Here is a 23417-nt window from a genome sequence, read left to right as displayed (position 1 = left end):
AGCCCAGGCTGGTCTTGAACTTGTGATCTTCCTGTCTCAGCCTCTTTAGTGTTGGGATTTCAGGTGTGCACTATCATGCCCAGCTCTTACACCACTTCTGATACCAAATGTGTGGGTCTTCCATATCAAATAACACTTCAGTTCTTTGTGGACACATACCGCAATTCAGTTCAATTGCAGCACTGTCTACCTGGAGTTAACCACAGACCACAAAGCTACCCATTTCAGGTGCCAGTTGCAAGTCCTAGGTTGTCCAATCAGTTATAAATTAAGAGTTCCTATGAATCCCTCCTCCGGTTTGATCATGTGTTGTAATGGCTCACATCTCTTATGTTTTCTACTTCATTATAAAGGATATTACAAAGGAACAGGGGAACAGCCCGATGAAGAGGTACACAGGGGGAGGTCTGGAATTCTGCACTCTGAGTGCAGGCACCTCTGTTCCTGTGCAGGTGGGCTTGTGCCCCTCTTCTAGTGTGTGGATGTGTTCAAACAGAAAGCTGACACATTATAGAAGCGTCATTATGTAGCCATGATCAATTGTTAACTCAATCTCCAGTCCCTCTCTCCTTCCTGCAGATGGGGGGAAGGGCTAAAAGTTCCCAGCTTCTAATCATGGCTTCGTCTTTCTGGTGACCTGTCCCTATCCTGAGCTGCCCGGGAGCTCACCAACAGCCTCCTCATTGAACAAAGACATTGCCATCACTCAGGAAATATTAGAACAAAAGATGCTGCTACCACTCTGTCCCTTGGTGTCTAAGAGGTTTTGGGAGCTCTGTGTTAGGAGTCAGCACAGACACCAAATACATATTTTTCATGATTGTAACACTGACTTCAAAGAGGGGGGGAGAGTGGCAAGGAGCGTGTGAGAATGAAGCAAAAGCCAAGAGTGGCCTTTAGTTGGCAGCCAGTAAGGGGACAGGGCCCTAAGTCCTATAATTACAAGGAACTGAACTCTGCCATAACCATGTGAACTTGGAAGGGGACTCTGAGCTCCAGGTAAGGCCCCTTGATTACAGCCTTGTGAGACCCTAAAGAGAGAACAAGGTCATGCTTGACTTGACCTGTCTACCTGTGAACTCATAAATGGATGCTGTTCTAAACTGTTACACATTCGAAGTAATTTATTAAGTAGAAACAGAAAACTAACATTGCTAAGTCATAGTTTCTTTTTTCTTTTCTCTCTTCTTTTTTTTTTTTTTGGTGGTACTATATATATAGTATACTATGTTTCAATATTTTTCATTCTCTAATATTTTCTTTCCTTGTCCCACCTCCCATAGCCCCTTTAGACAGACACACTAATACAATCTTGTTATCTCTGTCACTATATGTGTGTGTGTATATATATATATATATGATCATACACGTATTTAGGAGTATGTTTAACTTATAGGTGTAGTTTCCACATATGAGGGAAAACAAGAGCCTGGCTAACTTCACTTAACATCATATTCTCCAGTTCCATCCATTTACCTGCAAACAACATAATTTCATTCTTTTTTATGGCTGAACAAAACTCCCTTGTGTATATATACTACATTTTCTTGATCCATTCATCAGTTGTGAGGCATCTGGACTGCTTCCAAAGCTTGGCTATTGTGAATACTGCTGCCATAAACATATGTGCAAGTGATTCTATTATATCTTGGAGCACACTCCTTCAGTTATATGCCCAGGAGTAGTATTTCTGAATTGAATGGTAGTCCTATTTTTAGTTTTTGAGAGACCTCCATATTGCTTTTCATAGTGGTTATGCTAATTTGCATTTCCATCAACAGTGTAAAAGTGTTTTTTTGTCCCCACATTCTTGCCAGCAGTTGTTTGTACCACATTTTTTTTTTCTTTTTAGGGGTCCTGGGATTTGAATTCAGGGCCTTCTGCTTGTTAGGCAGGAGCTGTACCACTTGAGCCACTCTGCCAGTCCTTTTTTGTGTTCAGTGTTTTTGAGATAGGGCCTCAGGAACTATTTGCCCAGGCTGGCCTCGAATTTCCATCTTCCTGCTCTCTGCCTCCTGAGTAGTGCCAGTGCCCTACTGAACCACATTATATCTGTTCACATGTATGTGAACACTTGGATTGCTTCTACTTTTTGACTATTGTGAATTATGCTTCTGTGAACATGGATATACAAATATCTCTTCAAGACACTGCTTTGGGTTCTTTTTTGTTTGTGTTTTTTGCAGTACTGGGGATTGCTTGCTAGGCAGGTGCTCTACCACTTGAGTGATTCCCCCAGTCCTGCTTTCAGATCTTTTGGGTCTATGCACAGTCATGAAAATGATTGATCAGATTGCAATTGCACTTTCAGTTCCCTGAGGACTGTCATCCTGTTTTCCGTAGTGACTGCGCTATTGTGCATTGTCACCCACAGTACACAGGGTTTAACTTCTTTACATCCTTCTCAGAGCATGTTGCGTGTGTGTGTTTTGGTGTGTGTGTGCTGGGGATCAAACTCAGAGCCTTGAGCACTACTGAGCTATATCCTCAGCCCCCACGTTGTACGTTTTAAACATATGGTTGCTTTTGAATTAGTCTATTTTAATATGTATTTTGTTACACACCTGTGAGTCATTTTATTGTTGTTTTGTTAATTTTAAGGTGATAGTTCCAATAACAATTATGTTAACCACTCAGAAGGGAGGAAAAAGACGTGTAACTTTGGAAACTTTGGAAGTTATTTTTGGCTCATGAGCTATAGATTTAAGCTTGTTTTTTGTAATTTATTATTCATTCATTTTATGTGTCAACTATTTTGAAAGATTAAGATATTTTGTAAGTAAGGCTGGTGGAGTGGCTCAAGTGGTAGAGCACCTGCCTAGCAAGTGTGAGGCCCTGAGTTCAAACCCCAGTACTACCAAAAAAAAGATATCTTATAAATAATAGTGTAATTTGAGGAAGTTTATACTTAGTGTATTGCCTGTTTTCTGAACAAAACATTTCATCTAAGGGAGAGGCTTGGTTTTCTGTCACCTTGATAAGTCAGGTAAACTGTGCCCCAGAGGACAAATATTCACATGACCACCCCCTTTTTTTCTGCGGTACTGGGGCTTGAACTCAGGGCCTTCACTTTGAGCCACTCCACCAGCCCTTTTTTGTGAAGGGTTTTTTCAAGATAGGGTCTTGAGAACTATTTGCCTGGGCTGGCTTTGAACCATGACCCTCCTGATCTCTGCCTCCTGAGTAGCTAGGATTGGCGTGAGCCACCGTATTTGACTGTCTGCATGATTGAGAGACTGCTTTAGATAACATGGTTTCATTTGTGCATACAGCAACTATCCAGCTGAAGAAGCTAGAGAATGAGGCAGAAGCATAACAGAGCTTAAGATTGGAAGTGCTAACGGGTTGAAACCAGAACTACAGCCACATTTTTGTCCACATTTATTAGGCCTTAACCACCTCAATGAAATACTAATCTAGAGAAACTATCCTATGCTCTGATCCATTTCCCTATTTCCTTTCAATGGGAAATTTCATATTGACCTTTATACTTTGGTATGGCAGAATTTATTGTTGAATCATTTGAAAAGACTTTATTGCGTTCTTTTGGATTGTTTCATTTGGTTTGGTTTGTGAAAGCACCAGTGTAAGAGGTTTATTCCTTTATTAGGCAAGATAGGGTAAGCATGTTAGTCCCTCTTTTCATGCCCACAGTGGCCTCAAGAAGTCCCCGAGTCAGGCCTGTTAAGGTGCACACAGCAGGACATCCATAGTTTCTTGTCTAGCACCAGCTCCTAAGGTATATAGGCAACTGGACTGCAACTGAAGACCATGTAGTTAATCTTCTAATAAACTAAAGACTAGTGACAGTCTGGAAACTGAAAAGCCACTGGATGCTTTTAGAATACCTCACCTCAGGATGCATAAGTGTCATCTTTTGGTGTCTTCTGGGTGACTTTAGTCTCACTACTCTTAGAGTAGCCGCTGGGAGCTGTTGATCTGGCTAAGATACTAAGACCTGCTAGGAAGTTGTATTTGACCTTAAATTGTGTTTGATCTTATTGTGCAGATATGATGTGGGTGCATAAAGAGAAAAATCGAGAAGGAAAAAGCCTCACTAAAACCTAAACACTGGCATATATTCCAAATGTGAGGTTTCCTCACATTCAAACCCCACTCTTAGTCCTTGGGGCTCCTATCAACCTCTTCAGGGCCAGCTTCACCTCTTGGTTGCGCAGAGTATAGATGAGGGGGTTGAGGAAAGGAGTGATGGCTGTGGGGAACAGAGCAGCTGCCCCGTCCAGGGGGCTGTTGGTTTCAGGCCGCAGGTAGATGAAGGCACAGGGCACATAGTACACGGTGACCACAGTTACATGGGCTCCACAGGTTGAGAAGGCCCTGCGCCGCCCATCAGCTGTTCGGATTCTCATGATGGCCTGAATGATCCGAATGTAGGAGAGGAGGATCAGGGAAAAGCAACTGGCCACCACCACTCCAATGTCCACGAAAGTCACCATCTCATTGACTGTGGTATCAGCACAGGCCAGCTGCAAAACTGCAGGGATGTCACAGAAGAAGTAATCTACCTGGTTGGGCCCACAGTAGGGTAGACGAAAGGTTAGAATGGCTTGAATGGCCCCGTGGATAGAGCCAGCCACCCAAGCGCCAGCCACAAGCAAGAGACTCAGTTTAGCACTCATGAGCACAGGGTAGTGCAAGGGCCGGCATATTGCTAGGTACCTGTCGTAGGCCATCAAGGTGTAGAGGAAGCACTGGGTGCTGCCCAGGAAGTGGTAGAAATAAAGCTGAGTGACACAGCCCCCAAAGGGAATGGGTTTGATGCCTAAAGTGAAGGTCATCATGAGGCGAGGGACAATGATGGAGGAGATGCCCATGTCGATGATGGAGAGAACTCCAAGAAAGATGTACATGGGGCGGCCATGGAGCTGTGGGTCTGCCCACACAGTGATCAGAATAAGCAGGTTCCCCAGCTGAGTCAGGATGTAGATTAGCAAAAAGAACACGAAAAGGAACATCCGCAGTCTGAGTGGGTAGAGGATTCCCATCAGGATGAACTCAGTCAATAGGGTATAGTTGACTCTTTCCATTGTCCCGGAGAGATTTTACCTAGAGAATGGACACACAGGAGTTAGCATAGAGGTGAGAGAGAAGTGAGAGGAAGCAGAGAAAGAGCTTGTAGGAACTGGGGTAGTGGAAGTCAAATTCCTCTGGTGTGGAGAGATGACTAGTAGGGAGAAGGCACGGTCTCTGGCAGGAGTTTTGTAAATAAAAATTTATTAGACCACAACCACACTCTCTTACTTACATATTGTATCTGTGTTGATGTGATAATGGTGGAGATGAGTAGTTACTTTTTGCCTGAGAAGCCTAAACAATTTACTTTCTGAACCTTTATAAAAAGTTTGTATCTAGGGTTTTGCACTCAGAAAACTTTTTCAATATATTTGGAAAATAATCATTGACAGTTTTTTCAGTCCAGGCCAGGGTTTCCTGGAAACCTGACATGTGGGAAAGGATATTTGTTGTATTAGATGCTCTGCTGACTCAGAATCTTCCAGAGACCACTGGCTCAATCTTATATCTGCCAGGACTTAAAGTTACATGAAGTGGGGAATACACAGAAATGAAATGTGAGACCTCCTTTTCACCACTGCAAGAGAGAATGAAATGGAACTTTGATTAAATGACTGTTCAGTTGTGGTACTGCTTGATGGTGTACAAATTTGATTCTAGCTCTTTATAATTCAAAAGTAGAGGACTTCCAGGGGGCTGTAAGTACTAGGGAAAGCCAGGACTAGCACCACTATGCACTGTGGTTGGTACGTGGTGCTATGTATGGTGTCTTGTTTATAACCTTTTAGCTTTATGACATGATAAATGAAGAGGGAGAGAAGAGCAATGGCCTTGTGAGCAGAGATTAAAGTAGAAGCAAAAATGATTAAAGATGAGGGGAATAGGATGAGAGGATGGCTAGAGCAGAGCAAGTGGCTCTCCATGAGGAAGAATTATTCTCAAATTCTTAGGACAACCCTTTGATTAGCATTTTCTCACCTGAACAAAAGGGTTGGAATAGAGACCTTTAAAAGTACCCTTAGGGGCTGTGGATGGTGGTGCAGACCTATAATCCAGCACTCAGGAGGCTGAGGCAGGAGAATCACAAGTTCAAGGCTAGCATGGGCTGCATAGTGAGACCTTGTCTGAAAACAAAAACAAAAACAAAGAAAGCAATCTTTAGGGCAGGTGAAGTGGCTCATGGCTGTAATCCCAGCTACTCAGGAGGCATAGACAAGAGAATTGAGGCCCATGGTTCACTGCCCCCCCCAAAAAAACCCCACCATATCCAAAAAATAGCTAAAGCAAAAAGAGCTGGGGGCATGGCTCACTCAAGTGGTTAAGCATTTGCCTAGCAAGTGTGAGGCCTGAAGATCAAAATCTAGTAGCACCAAAAAAATATTTATATATGTTCAGTCTTATAATTTTTTGATATCTGAAGTCATGGCTTGGTACCCCTATTGAAAATTGCTGTTTTATTAATACAGCTTTGAATATTTTGAAATCAAGTAGTGTGATACCTTTAGCTTTGTTCTTTCTTTTGATTGTCTTTTCTTCTTTTTTGTTTTGTTCTTTTGAGATAGGGTCTCACTAAGTAGCTCAGGCTGTCCTTGAACTTGTGATCCTCTTGCCTCAGCCTCCTGAGTGTTGGGATTACAGACATGCACCACCATCCTTAGATCAACTTTGTTCTTTTGCTTAAGATTGCTTTGGCTATTTGGGCTTTTTCGTGGTTTCACTAGACGAGGAGAATCTCTTCAGTAAATGGTGCTGGGAAAACTGGATATCTGAATGCAAAGGAATGAAATTGACCCTTATCTCACACTATACCAAAAATCAACTAAATATGGTGCAGAAGGAAGGTGTAGCTAAGTGTTAGAGCACTTGCCCATTATGTTTGAAGCACTGGGTTTGACCCCCATCCCTCCCCAGGATTTCGAGGGAGAGTAGGGGGTGAATAAACTAAAATAAAGACTTAAACATACGACCTGAGACTGTCCTCCAAAGGAAAACATGGAGGAAAGCTCTATCACACTGACATTGGCAACGGTGTTTTCAGATATGACCCTGGAAGGACAAAACCAAAATAGACTAATGGGATTGCATCAAATTGAAAGACTTCTACATAACAGAGGAAACAACTGGTAAGGCGAAGAGACAACCCACAGACAGGGAGAAAAGATTTGTAAACTGTGTATCTGATAAGGGGTTAATATCTGAAAAGGGTAAGGAACTGAATTCAGTGTCAAGAAAGCAATCTGACAAATGATTAAATCCTGGGCAAAGGATTTGAACAGACATTTTGCAAAACGAGCTGCCAATCACCTTCAGATTTATGAAATGCTAAACATCACTAATCACCAGGGAGGCACAGGATTAGAATGGCATTGTGACATCACCTCCCACCTGTGAGGCTGGCTATCAAAAACATGAAAGACAGCTGGGTGTGGCTCAGGGTTAGAGTGCTTGCCTAGTATGCATGAGGCTATGGGCTCAACCTCCAGTACTGCAAACAAACAAACAAACAATCAATAACAAAAAATAAACAACAACCAAACAAACCTGTGGGAGATAATAAGTGTTGGTGAGGATGTAGAGAAAAGGAAATCTTTGCCTACTCTTCGTAGGAATGAAAACCAGTTATAGCCATTATGAAAAACAGTATGGAGTTTTCCCAAAACACTAAAAATACAATTACCATATGATCTAGTAATCCAGCTTCTGGATACATATCCAATGGAATTCAAATTAGTATGTTGAAGAGGTGTCTGCACTGCAGCATTACTTACAATAGCCAAGAAAGGATCACCCAACGGATGAATGGATCAAGAAAATACAGTGCACATATATAACAGAATACTATTTAATCTTAGACAAGAAGGAAATCCTATCATTTGTGAAAATGTGGAGGACATCATGTCAAATGAAATAAGCCAGACACAGAAAGACAAATTCCACATGATCTCATTAGTATGTGGAATCTAAAAACCTGAATTTACAGAAATAGACAGTAGAATGATGGCGCCTAGAGGCTTGCACTTGGAAGGAGGATGGGGCGATGCTGGTCAAAGGGTATGAAGTTTCAGGGACAGGAAGAATATATGACCATAGGTATAACATACTGTTGGGCTGTCGATGTGGCTCAAGTGGTAGAGTGTCTGCCTAGCAAGCATGAGGTCCTGAGTTCAAACCCCAGTACCCCAGAAAAAGAAAAAGAGCCAATAATAATGTACTGTACATTTCAAGTTGCTAAAAGAGTGAGTTTTAAATGTTCTCATTACAAAAAAAGTGTGGTGATGAATATGCTAATTAGCTTAATACACCCATTCCACAGTGTATGCATATATCAGAACATTGTATTGTACCCCACAAATATACACAACAATTAAAAATAAATATTTTTATTAAAATATTAAAAATAAATATTTTTGTTTGTTTTTGGGACAGGGTCTCACCGTGTAGCCCAGGCTGGTGGTGAACTCCAAATCTTCCTACCTCAGTGTCCCAGTGCTAGGATTACAGGTATGCAACACCTGCACCTGACATAATAAAGATTTTTGAATTTAAAAAAATCCAAAAAACCTTATGCCAGACATGGTGGCATGTACCTGAAATCCTTAGCACTTGGGAGGCTGACACAGGACGATTGGGAATTCCAGGTCAGCCTGGGCTATATAGTGAGGCCCTGAACTCAAAAAGCCAAAAACAGCAACAAAACCCTAGAGGTGAAATGTTTTGACTGTCTTTTTTGGACTGACTTGCATTTACTCGACGGAAGAGAGTGAGATCAGCAGATTAAGTTAGAAGCTCTCTGATGAACTGTTCTCTTCAGTTCAAAGCTGTGCTGGGCAGTATTCTGCCCTAGGTGAGCAGGCTGTGAGGGCCCAAAACGTGCAGCCATTGTGAAGGAGTCAGACATCATGGACAGAGGACATGCTGCTGGCCAAAAGCCCCAAGTGAGAAACTACAATGGATCTTTTTCTTTCTTTTCTTTTTTTTTTTTGCAGCAATGGAGTTTGAACTCAGGCTCTCACACTTGCTAGACAGGTGCTCTTACCTCTTGAGCCACTCCATCAGCCCTAGAATGGATTGTGACATCAGCTTGCTTCTTGGTCTAAGTGGGGTTTCCTAATAGCTATGGGTTTTGATTTTCTCAGTGGAGCTGAGAAGTGGAGTGAAACTACAGATTCAATTCTGGTAAGTGGTGAATAATAATGAGTGGTTATACTCAACATGTGTATGTTAACAGCACTTAGGTTTAAATCTGAAATCTGACATATCCATGCTTTGTCAAAAGCATTCTTATTACTTAACAACTTCTGTTATGGAAGCTAAAACAAAAGCAGCACTAAATTCTCCAACCTTATGCCATTTTATCTCTTTTCAAGTGAATGCAAAATGGTTGTGATTTTTTTCAGTTTCAAATAACCGTTTTAGAAGCTGGGTGCTGGTGTTTTAGGCCTGTAATCCTAGCTTCTCAGGAGGCAGAGATCAGAAGGATGGAGGTTCAAAGCCAGCCCTGGCAAATAGTTCTTGAGACCCTATCTCGAAAAAACAATCACAATAAAGGGTTGGTGGAGTAGATCAAGGTGTAGGCCCTGAGTTCAAGCCCCAGTACCGCAAACAAAACAAAACAAAACAAAAAACCAACAAAAAGCCATTTTAGTCACAGGAGGGCAGTGATGGCTGCAAGTTGATAACAGTTACAGACCCTGGCCTCCTCCTCACTTCCCCATGTCAATGGGTGCAGAGGGTGTAGGTCCCACAGGGTTCCTTCAGAAATTCATAACTGTGCCCAACAATAGTCCTAGGCTGAAGGAGCTCGTGTGACAGCTCTGGTTTGGGTGTCATGGGATACTGGAGTTCTCTGAGGTCACTGGCGGATGATGTTAAATTGTTCCTATTTAGAAGGCTTAGTTAGTCGTGTCTCTCTGGGGAAATCAGGCTCTGGGAATCAATTCACACTATTCAAGTGATTTACAAACCTAACAACCAATGTATTAATTTATTGTGGGAGATCTTGCTCCCAGGACTGAAATGGTGTGCCTGCGGTGCACCCCCCTCCCCGCACCGTTTTCATTGTGGTACTAGGGATTGAACCCAGGACCTTGCTCATGCTAGGTGAGTGCTCTCCAGCTATTTTGTTTGTTGCTTTTTTCACTAACTTTGCCAGGGCTGTCCTGGAACTTGCAATACTCCTGTCTCAGCCTCCCAAGCAAGTGTTGGGATGGCAGGTATGAACCACCATGCCCACTATTTCTGAGTTTTGAGTCAGAGCAGAGGGATTTTGATGGAGCTCACAATCAAGGCTGTAGGTCCTGAAGAGTTACATCTGATAAATCGCATGCCTCTTTATCTAAGGAAATTCTTCAAGCTTCACTCCAGACATACTATTTTTTCCTTTGGCCAGTAGTGGAGATACACTGATAAAGTTTTACTCTTTTTTTTTTTCCTGAGTCTGTAATGCTTTTAGATTGCTTTCATTATTTCCAGCACCCTTTTTCAATGTTTCCCTAGCTTCTCAGAGTGCGCTAATTATTTTTCCCTTGTTTTCCATACTATTTTTTGGCTTGTGTTATGGGATGTTCACTGAAACACTATCTAGCAAGGGTTATTTATTTTGAAAAATTTTCCTATTGATAGGGAATTCCAGTCCACCTATGGTGTGCTGATTCTTTTTGTATTCAACCAGAAAGAAAAGTATTTCTTAATCTTGACCTTAGATTTCAGTGTCTTCTTAAGAAAGGCACTAGGGGAAAGATGCAGACCAATTTGTAATATTGAAGGTTGTTATTGGGTGCAATTTCATTCCAGTTGGCAAGAAGTTTTTCTCTGTTTCTCTGATTTTTCTGTTTTCCTGTCTATATAGTTAAATGTGTATCTAATTTAGTTATGTATCTATAACTGGGGTACTGGGGGTTGAACTCAGCACCTTGACTTGTGAGGACAGGTGTTCTACTGCTTGAGTCTCACCCCCAGTCCTTTTTGCTTTGGTTATTTTTGAGATAGGGTTTTCAGTTTATGCCCAGGCCCATGTCTTCTCATGCAGCTGAGATGACAGGCGTGAGCCACTGTCTCCAGCCTTTATTGTTTGAGATAGGGTCTCACAAACTTTTTTCTTGGGCTGGCCTCAAACTAGAATCCTTCAACACTGGAGTAGCTGAGTTACAGGCATGAGTCACTGTTCCTGGCCTAGTTACACGTTAGCAAAAGCCTTCTCTTTCCCTCTGACCTGTTACTGCCTTCCTTTTTGTGTCACTACCATTTCCATAGATCTTTAAGCATGAAGCTTGGTGTTCACTGGATGACTGCCCCTACTCTGATTCATTAATATCCCCAGATATGGCTCTGAGACAACTCAACTTCTTGCAACTCCTTGCAAGTGGGGAGAGAAGATGCATGGCACACAAGAGAGAAATGCGGCACTGATGAAACTCAGCGGGGCTGGGGATTTCAGCTCAGTGGCAAAACACGTGTGTAGCTTGTGCAAGGCCCTAGGTTAGACCCTCTGCACCAAAAAACATGGTAAGAACAACAAAACAGAATGCCTCAGTGGATTAGGGTAACCTCGTGGCTCACGCCTGTAATCCTAGCTCCTCAGGGGACAGAGATGAGGAGGATCATCGTTCAAAGCCAGCCCAGGCAAATAGTTCATGAGCCCACATCTTGAAAAAACCCATCACAAAAAAGGGCTGGTGGAGTGGCTCAAGGTGTAGACCCTGAGTTCAAACCCCAGCACCACACACACAAAAAAATTCATAGTATAACAAATGATATTTTACATCTGTAGAGTTCTCATGATCTTTGGAGGTTAAGTGACAGAGGAATCCCACAGATTCCAGCCAGACCTTACGGTTTCCAGTGTAGCATTTGTTCTACATTTTACTGAACATGTCTTCCCATAACTAACCTGAAATAATTTAGTAAATCACATGACCTGAATAATGAATTTAAGAGTTTGATGGGTCATTCTGTCAAAGATTCTAAACTGGTGCTGCTACCCTATTTCAAAATGTGGGTGTACGCTGGGCATGGTAGTTCGTGCCTGTAATCCCAGCACTCGGAAGGTGGAGGCAGGAGGACCACACATTTAAGTGCTACATAGCGAGTTCCAGGACAACCTAGGCTACATAGTAAGATGCTGTCTCAGCAAACAATGCCCCCAAACAAAAACCAAACAAAAACCCTGGATGTAGTGAAGTTAAGTGTAAGTTCTAAAATCAAACTCTGTTATTTTGTTACTGTGAATCCATGAAGTTACCCATCTTCTTTCAGTGTTTTCCATTTTATCACACCAAGTGTTTCTTTAAAAAGTGGATCATTGCCCCTCGTTAGTATAGTGGTGAAAAAAAAAATAAAGCGGACCATTGCCTGGAGGCTTTGCAGTGTTATCACTTCACTACCTTTCAAAGCACATTTTCTTTTCTTTATAAAAAGCATCTCAAGCTGCTGGGAGAGGCTTAGCAAGTGTGAGGCCCTGAGTTCAAGCTCCAGTACCACACACACACACACACACACACACACACACACACACAGAAGTGTTTCAAGCTGAGTGTTGGGGGCTCACACCTGTAATCCTAGCTATGAGATCAGGAGGATCATGGTTCGAGGCCAGCTCAGGCAAATTGTGTGGGCGACTCTATCTGCAAAATGACCAGAGCTAAATGGACTGGAGGTGTGGTTCAAGAGATATCATGCCTGCTTTGTAAGCACAAAGCCTTGAATTCAAACCCCCGTCACACACACTAAAAAAGCATCTTAAATATTTAGAAGACTAATATAATCTATTGCCCTTTTCTGAATTTTACAAGACATTTGTTTATTTACTTTTTTTTTTTTTTTGGCAGTACAGGTGCTCTACCACATGAGCCAGCCTGTTTTGTGTTGGGTATTTTAGAGATAGGGTCTCAAAAACTTTTTGCCCAGGCTTCGAACCTTGATCCTCCTGATCTCTGCCTCCTGAGTAGCTAGGATTAGATGTGAGCCACCAGTACCGGCACAATAAGACATTTCAACTGAAAATAACCCAAAGATGAGTTCTCATTGAAGTGAATGTATACATAATATATAATGAGAAAATGTTGAGTTACTAGATCTGAGACATGAGACTAAAAGTTTCCATTAAAATATGAAAACTTTATTAGCAATGAGTTTGAATTGCTTGTTTAAAATATTCACTAACATATAAATCAGATTATAGCTTTACTCAGTCTGGCCACTTGTCTTACAGGTGGGAAAAGGGACCTGGCAAGGACCACAGAGAATGGAACAAAAGTAGAACTTCCCTAGAACCCAAGATATCTGACCTTTTCTGGTTGGTATTAAGGCCAGGCAGTGAATGAACTGCTGTTGAGGAAGAGCTTTGGAGAAGGACATAGCCAGTAAGAGGTAGTGTCATCCCGAATTAAAAAAGCTAAGTACTAGTCACATAGGTAGGCTTAACAGAACAGAAAGAAATTTTTATAAGTGCAGAAAGAAAATTCTATGGAGTAATTAAACAAAGAAAGATACTGAAGGATGGAGTGACTAAGCATGGAGGAAACCCCTTATAGTGTTTGGACCCAAAGTTTGTGTCTGAAACTTACCTTGTGGTCATCTTTTAATATCTTCCTCTCTCCTTAGCACCTCTCTACATTAGCAATCAAGCCTGTACATGGTGTTTAACTTTGGAAAATGAGTTTAGTCTAGTGACAGGCACTATGGACTACGTGGGGAAGAGAGTCCCTCACCTAGAGGTGTCAGCACCTGTTGAAAGTCCTTTTGCAGATGAGAGAAAGGGTACAAATGTAGGTTCCAACATCTCCTGGGGTCAGCAGTAGTTATGAGTTGCTCATGGCAGAAGACCCAATCAGTTTTGGTTGGATCAAAGTGAAGGACCAAACTACTGAAAATTTGAGTTATTAATTATTTGTACATACTCTTTTCAGCTTCCTTATGAACTGGAAGATTTGTGGCTCCTACTGAATCCTAATTTGGTCCCTCCTGTCTTCTGTTAACTTCTTTTTTCCCCAGAGTCAATTATGGCGTGTGAAACCTTTCACTTGGGGAATAGTATAATAGACCCCTGTGATAAGGCAGCACTAATATCTGATTCTCTTAGTTTTTACTGTTTTCCAATTTTGAAACATCAGGTGCAGCAGTCTATGGGACATATCAAGGTTCATTGATGACTTCAGATTTGTGGTTTCTAAAAACAAATTTGAGGGAAAAAAAGGAAGAAAAAAAATTAATATGGTTGTTTGGGTATGGCACAGTCACATTTTACAAAGTTCGTATTTTTTTGAATTAGTAAGGTGCTATGATGGAGAGACAGCGCTCTCCATCATAGCACCTTACTTCCTTTCTTCTGGTCTTGTCTTTGGAATCTTGACCTGACTTCCTTTCTTCTGGTCTTGTCTTTGGAATCGTCTGAGCCTTTTTCTAAACTTTCTTCAAATGTCTGGGAATGGTCTATATCTTGAGAGAACACTTTGAATGTGGTTTATTTTTATTTTTTAATTCCAAACTTGTGGAAGTCTTAGTAGCTTCCAAGTCACATTTATGGCAAAGTGTATGTTTGTGGCAAAGTCACATGTATGGCAGCGGTAAGCCCCTACAGGGTCAGGTAATAAGTATTTTTGGGCTTGAAGACCATCTAGTCTGTATCACTGCCATTCAGCCCTGCCACTGTACATGAAAGCAGTACACATGAAAACAATGCACATGCACGTAGGCACATCTATGTTACTATAAATCGTTATTTCATATACTTTTCATGTATGCTGAAACATCGTTTTCTTTTGCTTTTTTCAAAAAATTAGCTAGCATTTGTTGCCCTTAACGCAGAGAAACTAAAGCAGATACCTTAAAAGCAACTGAGGCCAATAGGAAAAGGAGACCAGGAACTAGAGAAAAGGTTAGATCAAAAAGAATTAACCTAGAAGGTAACACCCACGCACAGGAAATTAATGTGAGTCAATGCCCTGTATAGCTATTCTTATCTCAACCAGCAAAAACCCTTGTTCTTTCCTATTATGGCTTGTACTCTCTCTAGAACAAAATTAGAGATAAGGGCAAAATAGTTTCTGCCGGGTATTAAGGGGGTGTGGGAGGGGGGGCGGAGTGGGTGGTAAGGGAGGGGGTGGGGGGGGAGAAATGACCCAAGCCTTGTATGCACATATGAATAATAAAACAATAAAAAAAATGTAAAAATCTTCTTCGATTGCAGGCTGTACAAAAAAACTAGTGGCATGACAAATTTGGCCCACAGGTGAATAAAACTGATAAAGAGAAGCATCAAATATGGTCAAAAGAATGTGTATAGCGAAAAAGTATGGTATGTTTGATACACTGTAAGAACTTTTGTAAGCATACCAATGTACCTTCACCCAGCACAACAATAATTAAAAAAATGTGTGTGGCTGTGCTCAGAACCATAGCCCTATAATGATCCTTACAATTCACCTCAGGAGTTGCAGCCCAACCTGGGTTCCAACTTCCAAGAAATTGCAGGTTCAAAATTGTGTGTCATCTGTTCCCTGGTTTGTATGTAGGAATCAAGTTGGAAAGCAGGGTTTTTCTGGGACCTTTTAGAGAGGGCTGACATAAATACTAATGGGTGAGCTCAACTGAATCTTGCCAGTTGACACTGAACTAAACTCATTGCACAGTTCAAGATTGCTGCAGGTGGGTGGGTGGAGAAAAGTGAAATTGTTAGTATTTCCCCTTCACGTGCTGGGCTTTTCTGTGTTTTGCTGCTTGCTTCTACTATTCCAGGCAGCATAATGTTATATTGAGTCACATACTCAAACATCATGTTTAAACCAAGAAGCAACTGGGAAATCCAAATTTTTCTCCTCTCATGTTTTCTGCATGATCCTGGAAGACTATATCCAAATGAACACATTAATAAAGGTAGTTATACTCATTGTCTTGATATTTTTAAGGTGAAAGGAACAGAGAGGTATTAAAATTAGCTTAAGTAATGAACTCCACTGTGTGTTTACATGTGAAAAGTAAGGAATATTTAACAGATAGACAAACAGCACCTGCCACAGCATCGGCCTCCTGGAGATTTGGACTGGTCAGGTGCTGGGACTGAGCTGGAACACACAGGGGCTGTGGGGACCAACGTATTTTGTTGTCTCCATCAGAAAGAGACATCATTTGTCCAAATTGTGTGCCATACTACTGTGGATACAGTGGGTCTCCATCTCTGTTTCTTCAAGTCTTTCTGTGGCAATAATGAATTCTTTTTAAATGAATCTGGTAGAATGGCTCACTCTGCTTCTGGTAGGGGACTGTGGTCATTTTCATCACAGAGAATTTTTTCTGGTTTCATAGTCATCCAGGCTTGAAAAATCTCAGCCTATAGTCCCTTTTTCTCCAATTTCTAATACATCCTTTTAAAAGGATCTTTAGCTATTTTATACTACTACCACTAGTACTACTAAAGAAGGATAGTTTATTATTTATCAAATGCCACATGTTTAAGAGCTTTACAAATGTTAATGTACTTAATCCTTATCTAAAAATATTGAGGTCGACCAAAAAACTCTACTCAGAAGCTTCTAGACATCATCAATAGCTATAGCAAGGTAGCAGGATATAAAATCAACATAGAAAAATCATTAGCATTTCTATACACTAACAATGAGCAAACGGAAAAAGAATGTATGAAAACAATTCCATTTACAATAGCCTCAAACAAAATCAAATACCTAGGTGTAAACCTAACAAAAGATGTGAAAGACCTCTACAAGGAAAACTATACGCTTCTGAAGAAAGAGATTGAGGAAGACTATAGAAAGTGGAGAGATCTCCCATGCTCATGGATTGGTAGAATCAACATAGTAAAAATGTTGATACTCCCCAAAGTAATCTACATGTTTAATGCAATTCCCATCAAAATTCCAATGGCATTCATTAAAGAGATTGAAAAATCTACTGTTAAATTTATATGGAAACACAAGAGGCCACGAATAGCCAAGGCAATACTCAGTCAAAAGAACAATGCAGGAGGTATCACAATACCTGACTTCAAACTATATTACAAAGCAATAACAATAAAAACAGCATGGTACTGGCACAAAAACAGACATGAAGACCAGTGGAACAGAATAGAGGATCCAGATATGAAGCCACACAACTATGAGCAACTTATCTTTGACAAAGGAACTAAAAATATATGATGGAGAAATAGCAGCCTCTTCAACAAAAACTGCTGGGAAAACTGGTTAGCAGTCTGCAAAAAACTGAAACTAGATCCATGTATATCACCCTATACCAAGATTAACTCAAAATGGATCAAGGATCTTAATATCAGACCCCAAACTCTTAAGTTGATACAAGAAAGAGTAGGAAATACTCTGGAGTTAGTAGGTATAGGTAAGAACTTTCTCAATGAAACCCCAGTAGCACAGCAACTAAGAGATAGCATAGATAAATGGGACCTCATAAAACTAAAAAGCTTCTGTTCATCAGAAGAAATGGTCTCTAAACTGAAGAGAACACCCACAGAGTGGGAGAAAATATTTGCCAATTATACATCAGACAAAGGACTGATAACCAGAATATACAGGGAACTTAAAAAACTAAATTCTCCCAAAACTAATGAACCAATAAAGAAATGGGCATGTGAACTAAACAGAACTTTCTCAAAAGAAGAAATTCAAATAGCCAGAAAACACATGAAAAAATGCTCACCATCTCTAGCAATAAAGGAAATGCAAATTAAAACCACACTAAGATTCCACCTCACCCCTGTTAGAATAGCCATCATCAGCAACACCACCACCAACAGGTGTTGGCGAGGATGCGGGGAAAAAGGAACCCTCTTACACTGTTGGTGGGAATGTAGACTAGTACAACCACTCTGGAAAAAAATTTGGAGGCTACTTAAAAAGCTAGACATCGATCTACCATTTGATCCAGCAATACCACTCTTGGGGATATACCCAAAAGACTGTTACTCCAGAGGCACCTGCACATCCACGTTTATTGCGGCACTATTCACAATAGCCAAGTTATGGAAACAGCCAAGATGGCCCACCACTGACGAATGGATTAAGAAAATGTGGTATCTATACACAATGGAATTTTATGCAGCCATGAAAAAGAACGAAATGTTATCATTCTCTGGTAAATGGATGGAATTGGAGAACATCATTCTGAGTGAGGTTAGCCTGGCTCAAAAAACCAAAAATCGTATGTTCTCCCTCATATGTGGACATTAGATCAAGGGCAAACACAACAAGGGGATTGGACTATGAGCACATGATAAAAGCGAGAGCACACAAGGGAGGGGTGAGGATAGGTAAGACACCTAAAAAACTAGCTAGCATTTGTTGCCCTTAATGCAGAGAAACTAAAGCAGATACCTTAAAGCAACTGAGGCCAACAGGAAAAGGGGACCAGGAACTAGAGAAAAGGATAGATCAAAAAGAATTAACCTAGAAGGTAACACCCACGCACAGGAAATCAATGTGAGTCAATGCCCTGTATAGCTATCCTTATCTCAACCAGCAAAACCCCTTGTTCCTTCCTATTATTGCTTATACTCTCTCTACAACAAAATTAGAGATAAGGGCAAAATAGTTTCTGCTGGGTATTGAGGGGGGGGAGCGGGAGGGGGCGGAGTGGGTGGTAAGGGAGGGGCGGGGGCAGGGGGGAGAAATGAACCAAGCCTTGTATGCACATATGAATAATAAAAGAAAAATGAAAAAAAAATATTGAGGTCGATATACATATCCTTATTTTACAGGCAGGGTAATTAAGCTCAGATAGCTCATTTAGAATTTAGCACGAGGTTCCATGTGTAGTAGATGGCAGAATCAGGATTCGAATCCAGTGCCTTTTGCTAAAACTGTGCTCTTTTCACACCATAGGATCCTGATGTCTCTCTAACGGACCCACAGGACTGCAGCAGAGAATTCGCTGATAAAGGCAGATGGGCTTGCCAGATGAAACATGGGTCCTCAGCCAGGCACAGGTGGCTTCCATCTATAATCCTAGCTACTTGGGAGACTGAGGTCAGAAAGATCACAGTTCAAGGCCATCCTTGGCAAATAGTTTGCCAAAACGCCAAAATAACCAGACCAAAGTGTACTGGGGATGTGACTCAAGTGGTAAAGTGCCTGCTTTGTAAGGCGAAGCCCTGAGTTCAAACCCCAATCCCATAAAAACAAAACAAAATCACTGAGTCCTCCATTAAAGCCTTTTTCTCAGCAACAAAATGGCTAGATATCTTTGAAATGGTTAAATCATTCATTTTAACCTACTGTGACTTAGCTTAATCAGTTTCTTAATAATGCTGACTGAGCTCTTGCTGAGAAGATGAAGGTTTTTTATTTTATTATTATTAGTTTTTTCAGATATGGTCTCACTATGAGGCCAAGGCTGGCTTGGGCTGCCACATTCCACAGAAGTCTTTTTAATATAGATGAAAGGAAGAGAGAAGGAAAAGGTAGGACTTGAGGCCTTCTCAGGTCCCACTTGAAATTTTCAGAAAGGAAATTATTCATTTTGTAGGCCCAGTTTTGTTCATGGCAACCTGAGTGTGTGCTCAGTGAGGAGGTACTCGTGAGATGGGACAATGCACAGGTAAAGGTTCATTTTTTTAAAAACTTATTCTAGTTTCATGGCTTGAACTGACACTGCTCTGTGTGTTGAAGCTAGCTGAGCCCCTGCTTGCAGTTCTGTCCCACAAAAGTCTTGCTGTACTCCATAAGAGTATTTATGTTTACTGATGAAGTTAGTAATGATGCATGTATCCAAAAAGGGAAGTCATGCTTCTAGAATAGACTCACATGTGACTCCAAGATCTTGCAGCATTAATAGACTCATCTCTGCTGCCAAGGGAAACGAGGTAATCAAGCCGAGGTGTTACACAAACCACATGCCTGTTACTCTGGTTTCTTTTGAACATTATTTTACTCATAACACAATTGGCTTTTAAACATATTGATATTCCAACCTAAATCAATTATTGTGGACACAGAAGTTGTCTTCAATGTCTTCTATAGGAGAAGATATAAGTAAATCTTGTAATTTTGCGGTTACATTTTTCTCCTTAAAGAAGTGTTTTTTAGGTGGGTGCTGTGGCTCATGCCTTTAATCCCAGGTATTTGGGAGGTGGCGGTGAGGAGCATCGTGGTTTGAAGCCAGACTGGGCAAAAAATTTGCAACACCCCACTGAACCGCCATCTCAATCAATAAGCTGGGCGTGGTGGTATGTGCCTGTCACCCCAGCTTTGTGGGAGGCATAGGTAGGATTGCAGTCTGAGGCTGGCCTTGGGCAAAAATGCAGGACCCTACCTGAAAAATAACTAAAGCCAAAAGCCAAAACAAACAAACAAAAGTGTAGAGTGCTGTCTAACAAGTGCAAGGCCCTGGGTTCAAACTCCATTCCCCACCCCCAAAAGAAGGACTTTGAAAAAACATTGATGTTCATATTTATTCCAGCTACCTCAGATCTATAATTCTAATGTAGAGAGACTGTTTTCATCTCACTGTGCCTAAGATGGACCAACATGATCCCACACTTCAAGATGAATGAAAGAACTATCTGACATGTACTTATCCTTCACTTTCTGGGCATACACTTGCTCTGTACTTCCTTTACTTGAGTCTTGTCTTTTATGTTTAAAAACATTTTTTTTGGCAGTTCTATGGATTGAACTCAGGTCCTTGTGCATGCTAGGCAACTCTGCCAGTCCTTAAATATTTTCTTATTCCTCCAGATGAGATCAAGACCTGTCACAGGGGACGGGGAAGGTCATTTACCTTCTCCTGGCTGGGTCAGAAGATACTGCATGATAGACAGATTGTCTGCTTGGCGTCATGATAATTAACAAAAAGTTTTTCTGGATGCTCTGGACAATTTACACGCAGCTTAAAAAAACCTTTCCTGGTGTTGCTTAAATTTTAAAAAATTTAAGTGGAGTATTGATTAGGATGAAGTAACAAAGCAACTTGACAATCAGTAGACTAAAGAAATTGGAGGTTTACTTCCCTCTCCTTAAAATTCTTAGGTGAGTGACCCCTCCACTTGGTCAGGAGGTTGTATCCATGATCTGGGTCTCCATGACAAGCTAGTTCCACTCAGAGCAGGAAAACATGGAAAAGTTTGTATACCAGTTCTAAGGGCAGACCTAGAAGTATCACATATGTGAGTCAGCTGTTCTCATAGTGAGCTTGGGAGAGCTTAGATGTGTGACCTGCAAGAGGGCCTGGGAAATAGCTACCAGGAGATGCTGGGGAACGGAGCTAGGAGGTGCAACACAATGACCAACGACACATACCTTTCTGTTCTGTTTCCAGGATGCTTACCTAAACTCTGATGTAGACCAGCCCAGGACAAGTGCACTATAAAATTCAAAGGACTGCAGGAATACAGGCAGGAAGGCATAAAGTTATGATTAGGAGAATCAGAGAAAGCTTCCTGTAGGAACAGTGATTTTCCCTGGGTCTTGAAGGAAGCATAAAACATCAGTTTATTACAATGGAGAAGGAGGAAGGGTATTCCAGATATGGAACTATTGAAGTATGTTGGGGTCAGAAGTGGAGGACTTTGAATTCCAGGCTAAGAGGTCTGGCTTTATCTGCATGCAGTGGAGAGCCAGCAATTATTCATAGGAGAGGAATGAATATTTAATTCTCTTTCAGAAAGCATGCTGAGGAGAGAAAACTTGCTCAATTACTGTATTGGAGGACAGTAGGACATTGGAAGGAAACAGAAACCAACACAGATGATCCAAACAGATATGGACTGAATACCTGAGAGGATGGATTGGCTTTGGTGTAAATAAAGCAATCCTGAGTACCCAGGGGCTCATGAAATTAGGATACATGGAAATGATGACAGGCAGTGGGGCCCTATTAAACTGGTTTCCCTAAATCGGCCTGTAATGGTCTCTCTTCCTCCAAAGGAGGGAAGAGATGTCAACTCCTCACAGTCGACACATCTGTAGAATATGGGTTCTTCTGAGGAATGGGTCAGAAACCTCAAATGACCAGGAGCAATTTATTGAGATTGAATACAACACCAGAAGCCTTTGTTCCTAGTGGGATTACATTCAGTTCAGTTTAAAAGACCTTTGTCACATGGAGCAGTCACTGAAAACAGTGGTGGTGATGCTGACACAGTGGTCCTTGAGCTGTGGTTACCTATTTTCATTGACAAGCCTGCACCCTGCTGTCATCCTCCTCAGCGCAGCCTTCACATCCTGGTTCCTCAGTGTGTAGATGAGGGGATTGAGTAATGGGGTGACCACAGTGTAAAACACAGCCACTGCCCCATCCAGGGGACTCTTGGAGCCAGCCCGAAGGTAGATGAAAATACAGGGGACGTAGTAGACGGTGACCATGGTCAGGTGGGAGCCGCAGGTGGAGAAGGCCCGGCGTCTCCCATCTGCAGTGCGGATCTTCAGAATGGCCTGGACGATGCTGGCATAGGATAGCAGGATGAGCATGAAGCAACTGGCGGCCACTACCCCGATGTCCACAAAGGTCACCAGCTCATTGACTGTTGTGTCAGCACAGGCCAGTCTCAACACTGCAGGGATGTCACAGATAAAGTAATCTATTTGGTTGGGCCCACAGTAGGGCAGGCGGAAGGTGAGGGTGGCCTGGATAGACCCATGGATGGAGCCGGCCACCCATGCTCCAGCCACTAGGATGGTGCAGAGCCTCCTACTCATGAGCACAGGGTAGTGCAGGGGCCGGCATATTGCCAGGTACCTGTCATAGGCCATCAAGGTGTAGAGGAAGCACTGGGTACTGCCCAGGAAGTGAAAGAAATATAATTGAGCCACACAGCCTCCAAAAGGGAGAGCCTTGCTGGCAGGAGTGAAGTTTAACATAATTCGAGGAACAATGACCGAGGACAGCCACATGTCTAGGAATGAGAGCACGCCTAGGAGAATGTACATGGGACGGGTGTGGAGCTTGGGGTCAGCGCACACGGTGAGTAGGATGAGCAGGTTCCCGAGCTGAGTCAGGATGTAAATGAAGAAGAAGACCAGGAAGAGGAGGGTTCTTAGATTCGGGGGGTGAGACAAGCCCAGGAGAATGAAATCTGTCACCACAGTGTCCAGAGATGTGTTTGCATTCCTTCTCATGTCTTTCTGCAGTCTGCTCATGTGAATGGTCACACAAGGGAGAATGAACACAGTGAGGAGGTAAGAGAATGCTTTTGTCTGGTGACGAAAGCTTAGGAGGTAAATGGTGCTACAGGGTGCTTCAGGGACTTGCACTTGCTAGGTAAGCATTCTACCAATTGAGTCACTCCCCTAACCCTTTTGCTTAGGTAAGGTCTCTTGTTTTTGCCAGGCTCAGCCTCTGACCATGATCTTCCTACCTCTCCCTCTTGAGTAGCTGGTATTACAGGTGTGTATCATCAGGACATTTTAAACAGAAACTATTTG

The 23417-nt window shown here is 41.8% G+C and overlaps 2 protein-coding genes across 2 annotated transcripts; both read right to left on the bottom strand.

The window, feature by feature from the left end:
• Positions 1-4106: 4106 nt before the first annotated feature.
• Or10g3 (olfactory receptor family 10 subfamily G member 3) lies at positions 4107-5048 on the bottom strand. Its single transcript, XM_020170607.1, has one exon. It carries the CDS (start codon positions 5046-5048, stop codon positions 4107-4109), a length of 942 nt encoding a protein of 313 aa, XP_020026196.1.
• A 17106-nt stretch (positions 5049-22154) lies between these two features.
• Positions 22155-23111, bottom strand: LOC109690943 (olfactory receptor 10G2). The gene has a single exon (XM_020170602.2). It carries the CDS (start codon positions 23109-23111, stop codon positions 22155-22157), a length of 957 nt encoding a protein of 318 aa, XP_020026191.2.
• Between the last annotated feature and the right edge of the window lie 306 nt (positions 23112-23417).

This window comes from Castor canadensis, chromosome 3 (assembly GCF_047511655.1).
Source record: "Castor canadensis chromosome 3, mCasCan1.hap1v2, whole genome shotgun sequence".
In the NCBI taxonomy this organism is placed as follows: domain Eukaryota; kingdom Metazoa; phylum Chordata; class Mammalia; order Rodentia; family Castoridae; genus Castor; species Castor canadensis.
The sequence above is the reverse complement of the archived record's forward strand: the minus strand, read 5'-3'. Positions and strand labels throughout refer to the sequence as shown.

Bases quoted from the DNA above. Each gene is read 5' to 3' on its own strand.
- Or10g3 (XM_020170607.1), bottom strand. From the start codon at position 5,048: ATGGAAAGAGTCAACTATACCCTATTGACTGAGTTCATCCTGATGGGA.
- LOC109690943 (XM_020170602.2), bottom strand. From the start codon at position 23,111: ATGAGAAGGAATGCAAACACATCTCTGGACACTGTGGTGACAGATTTC.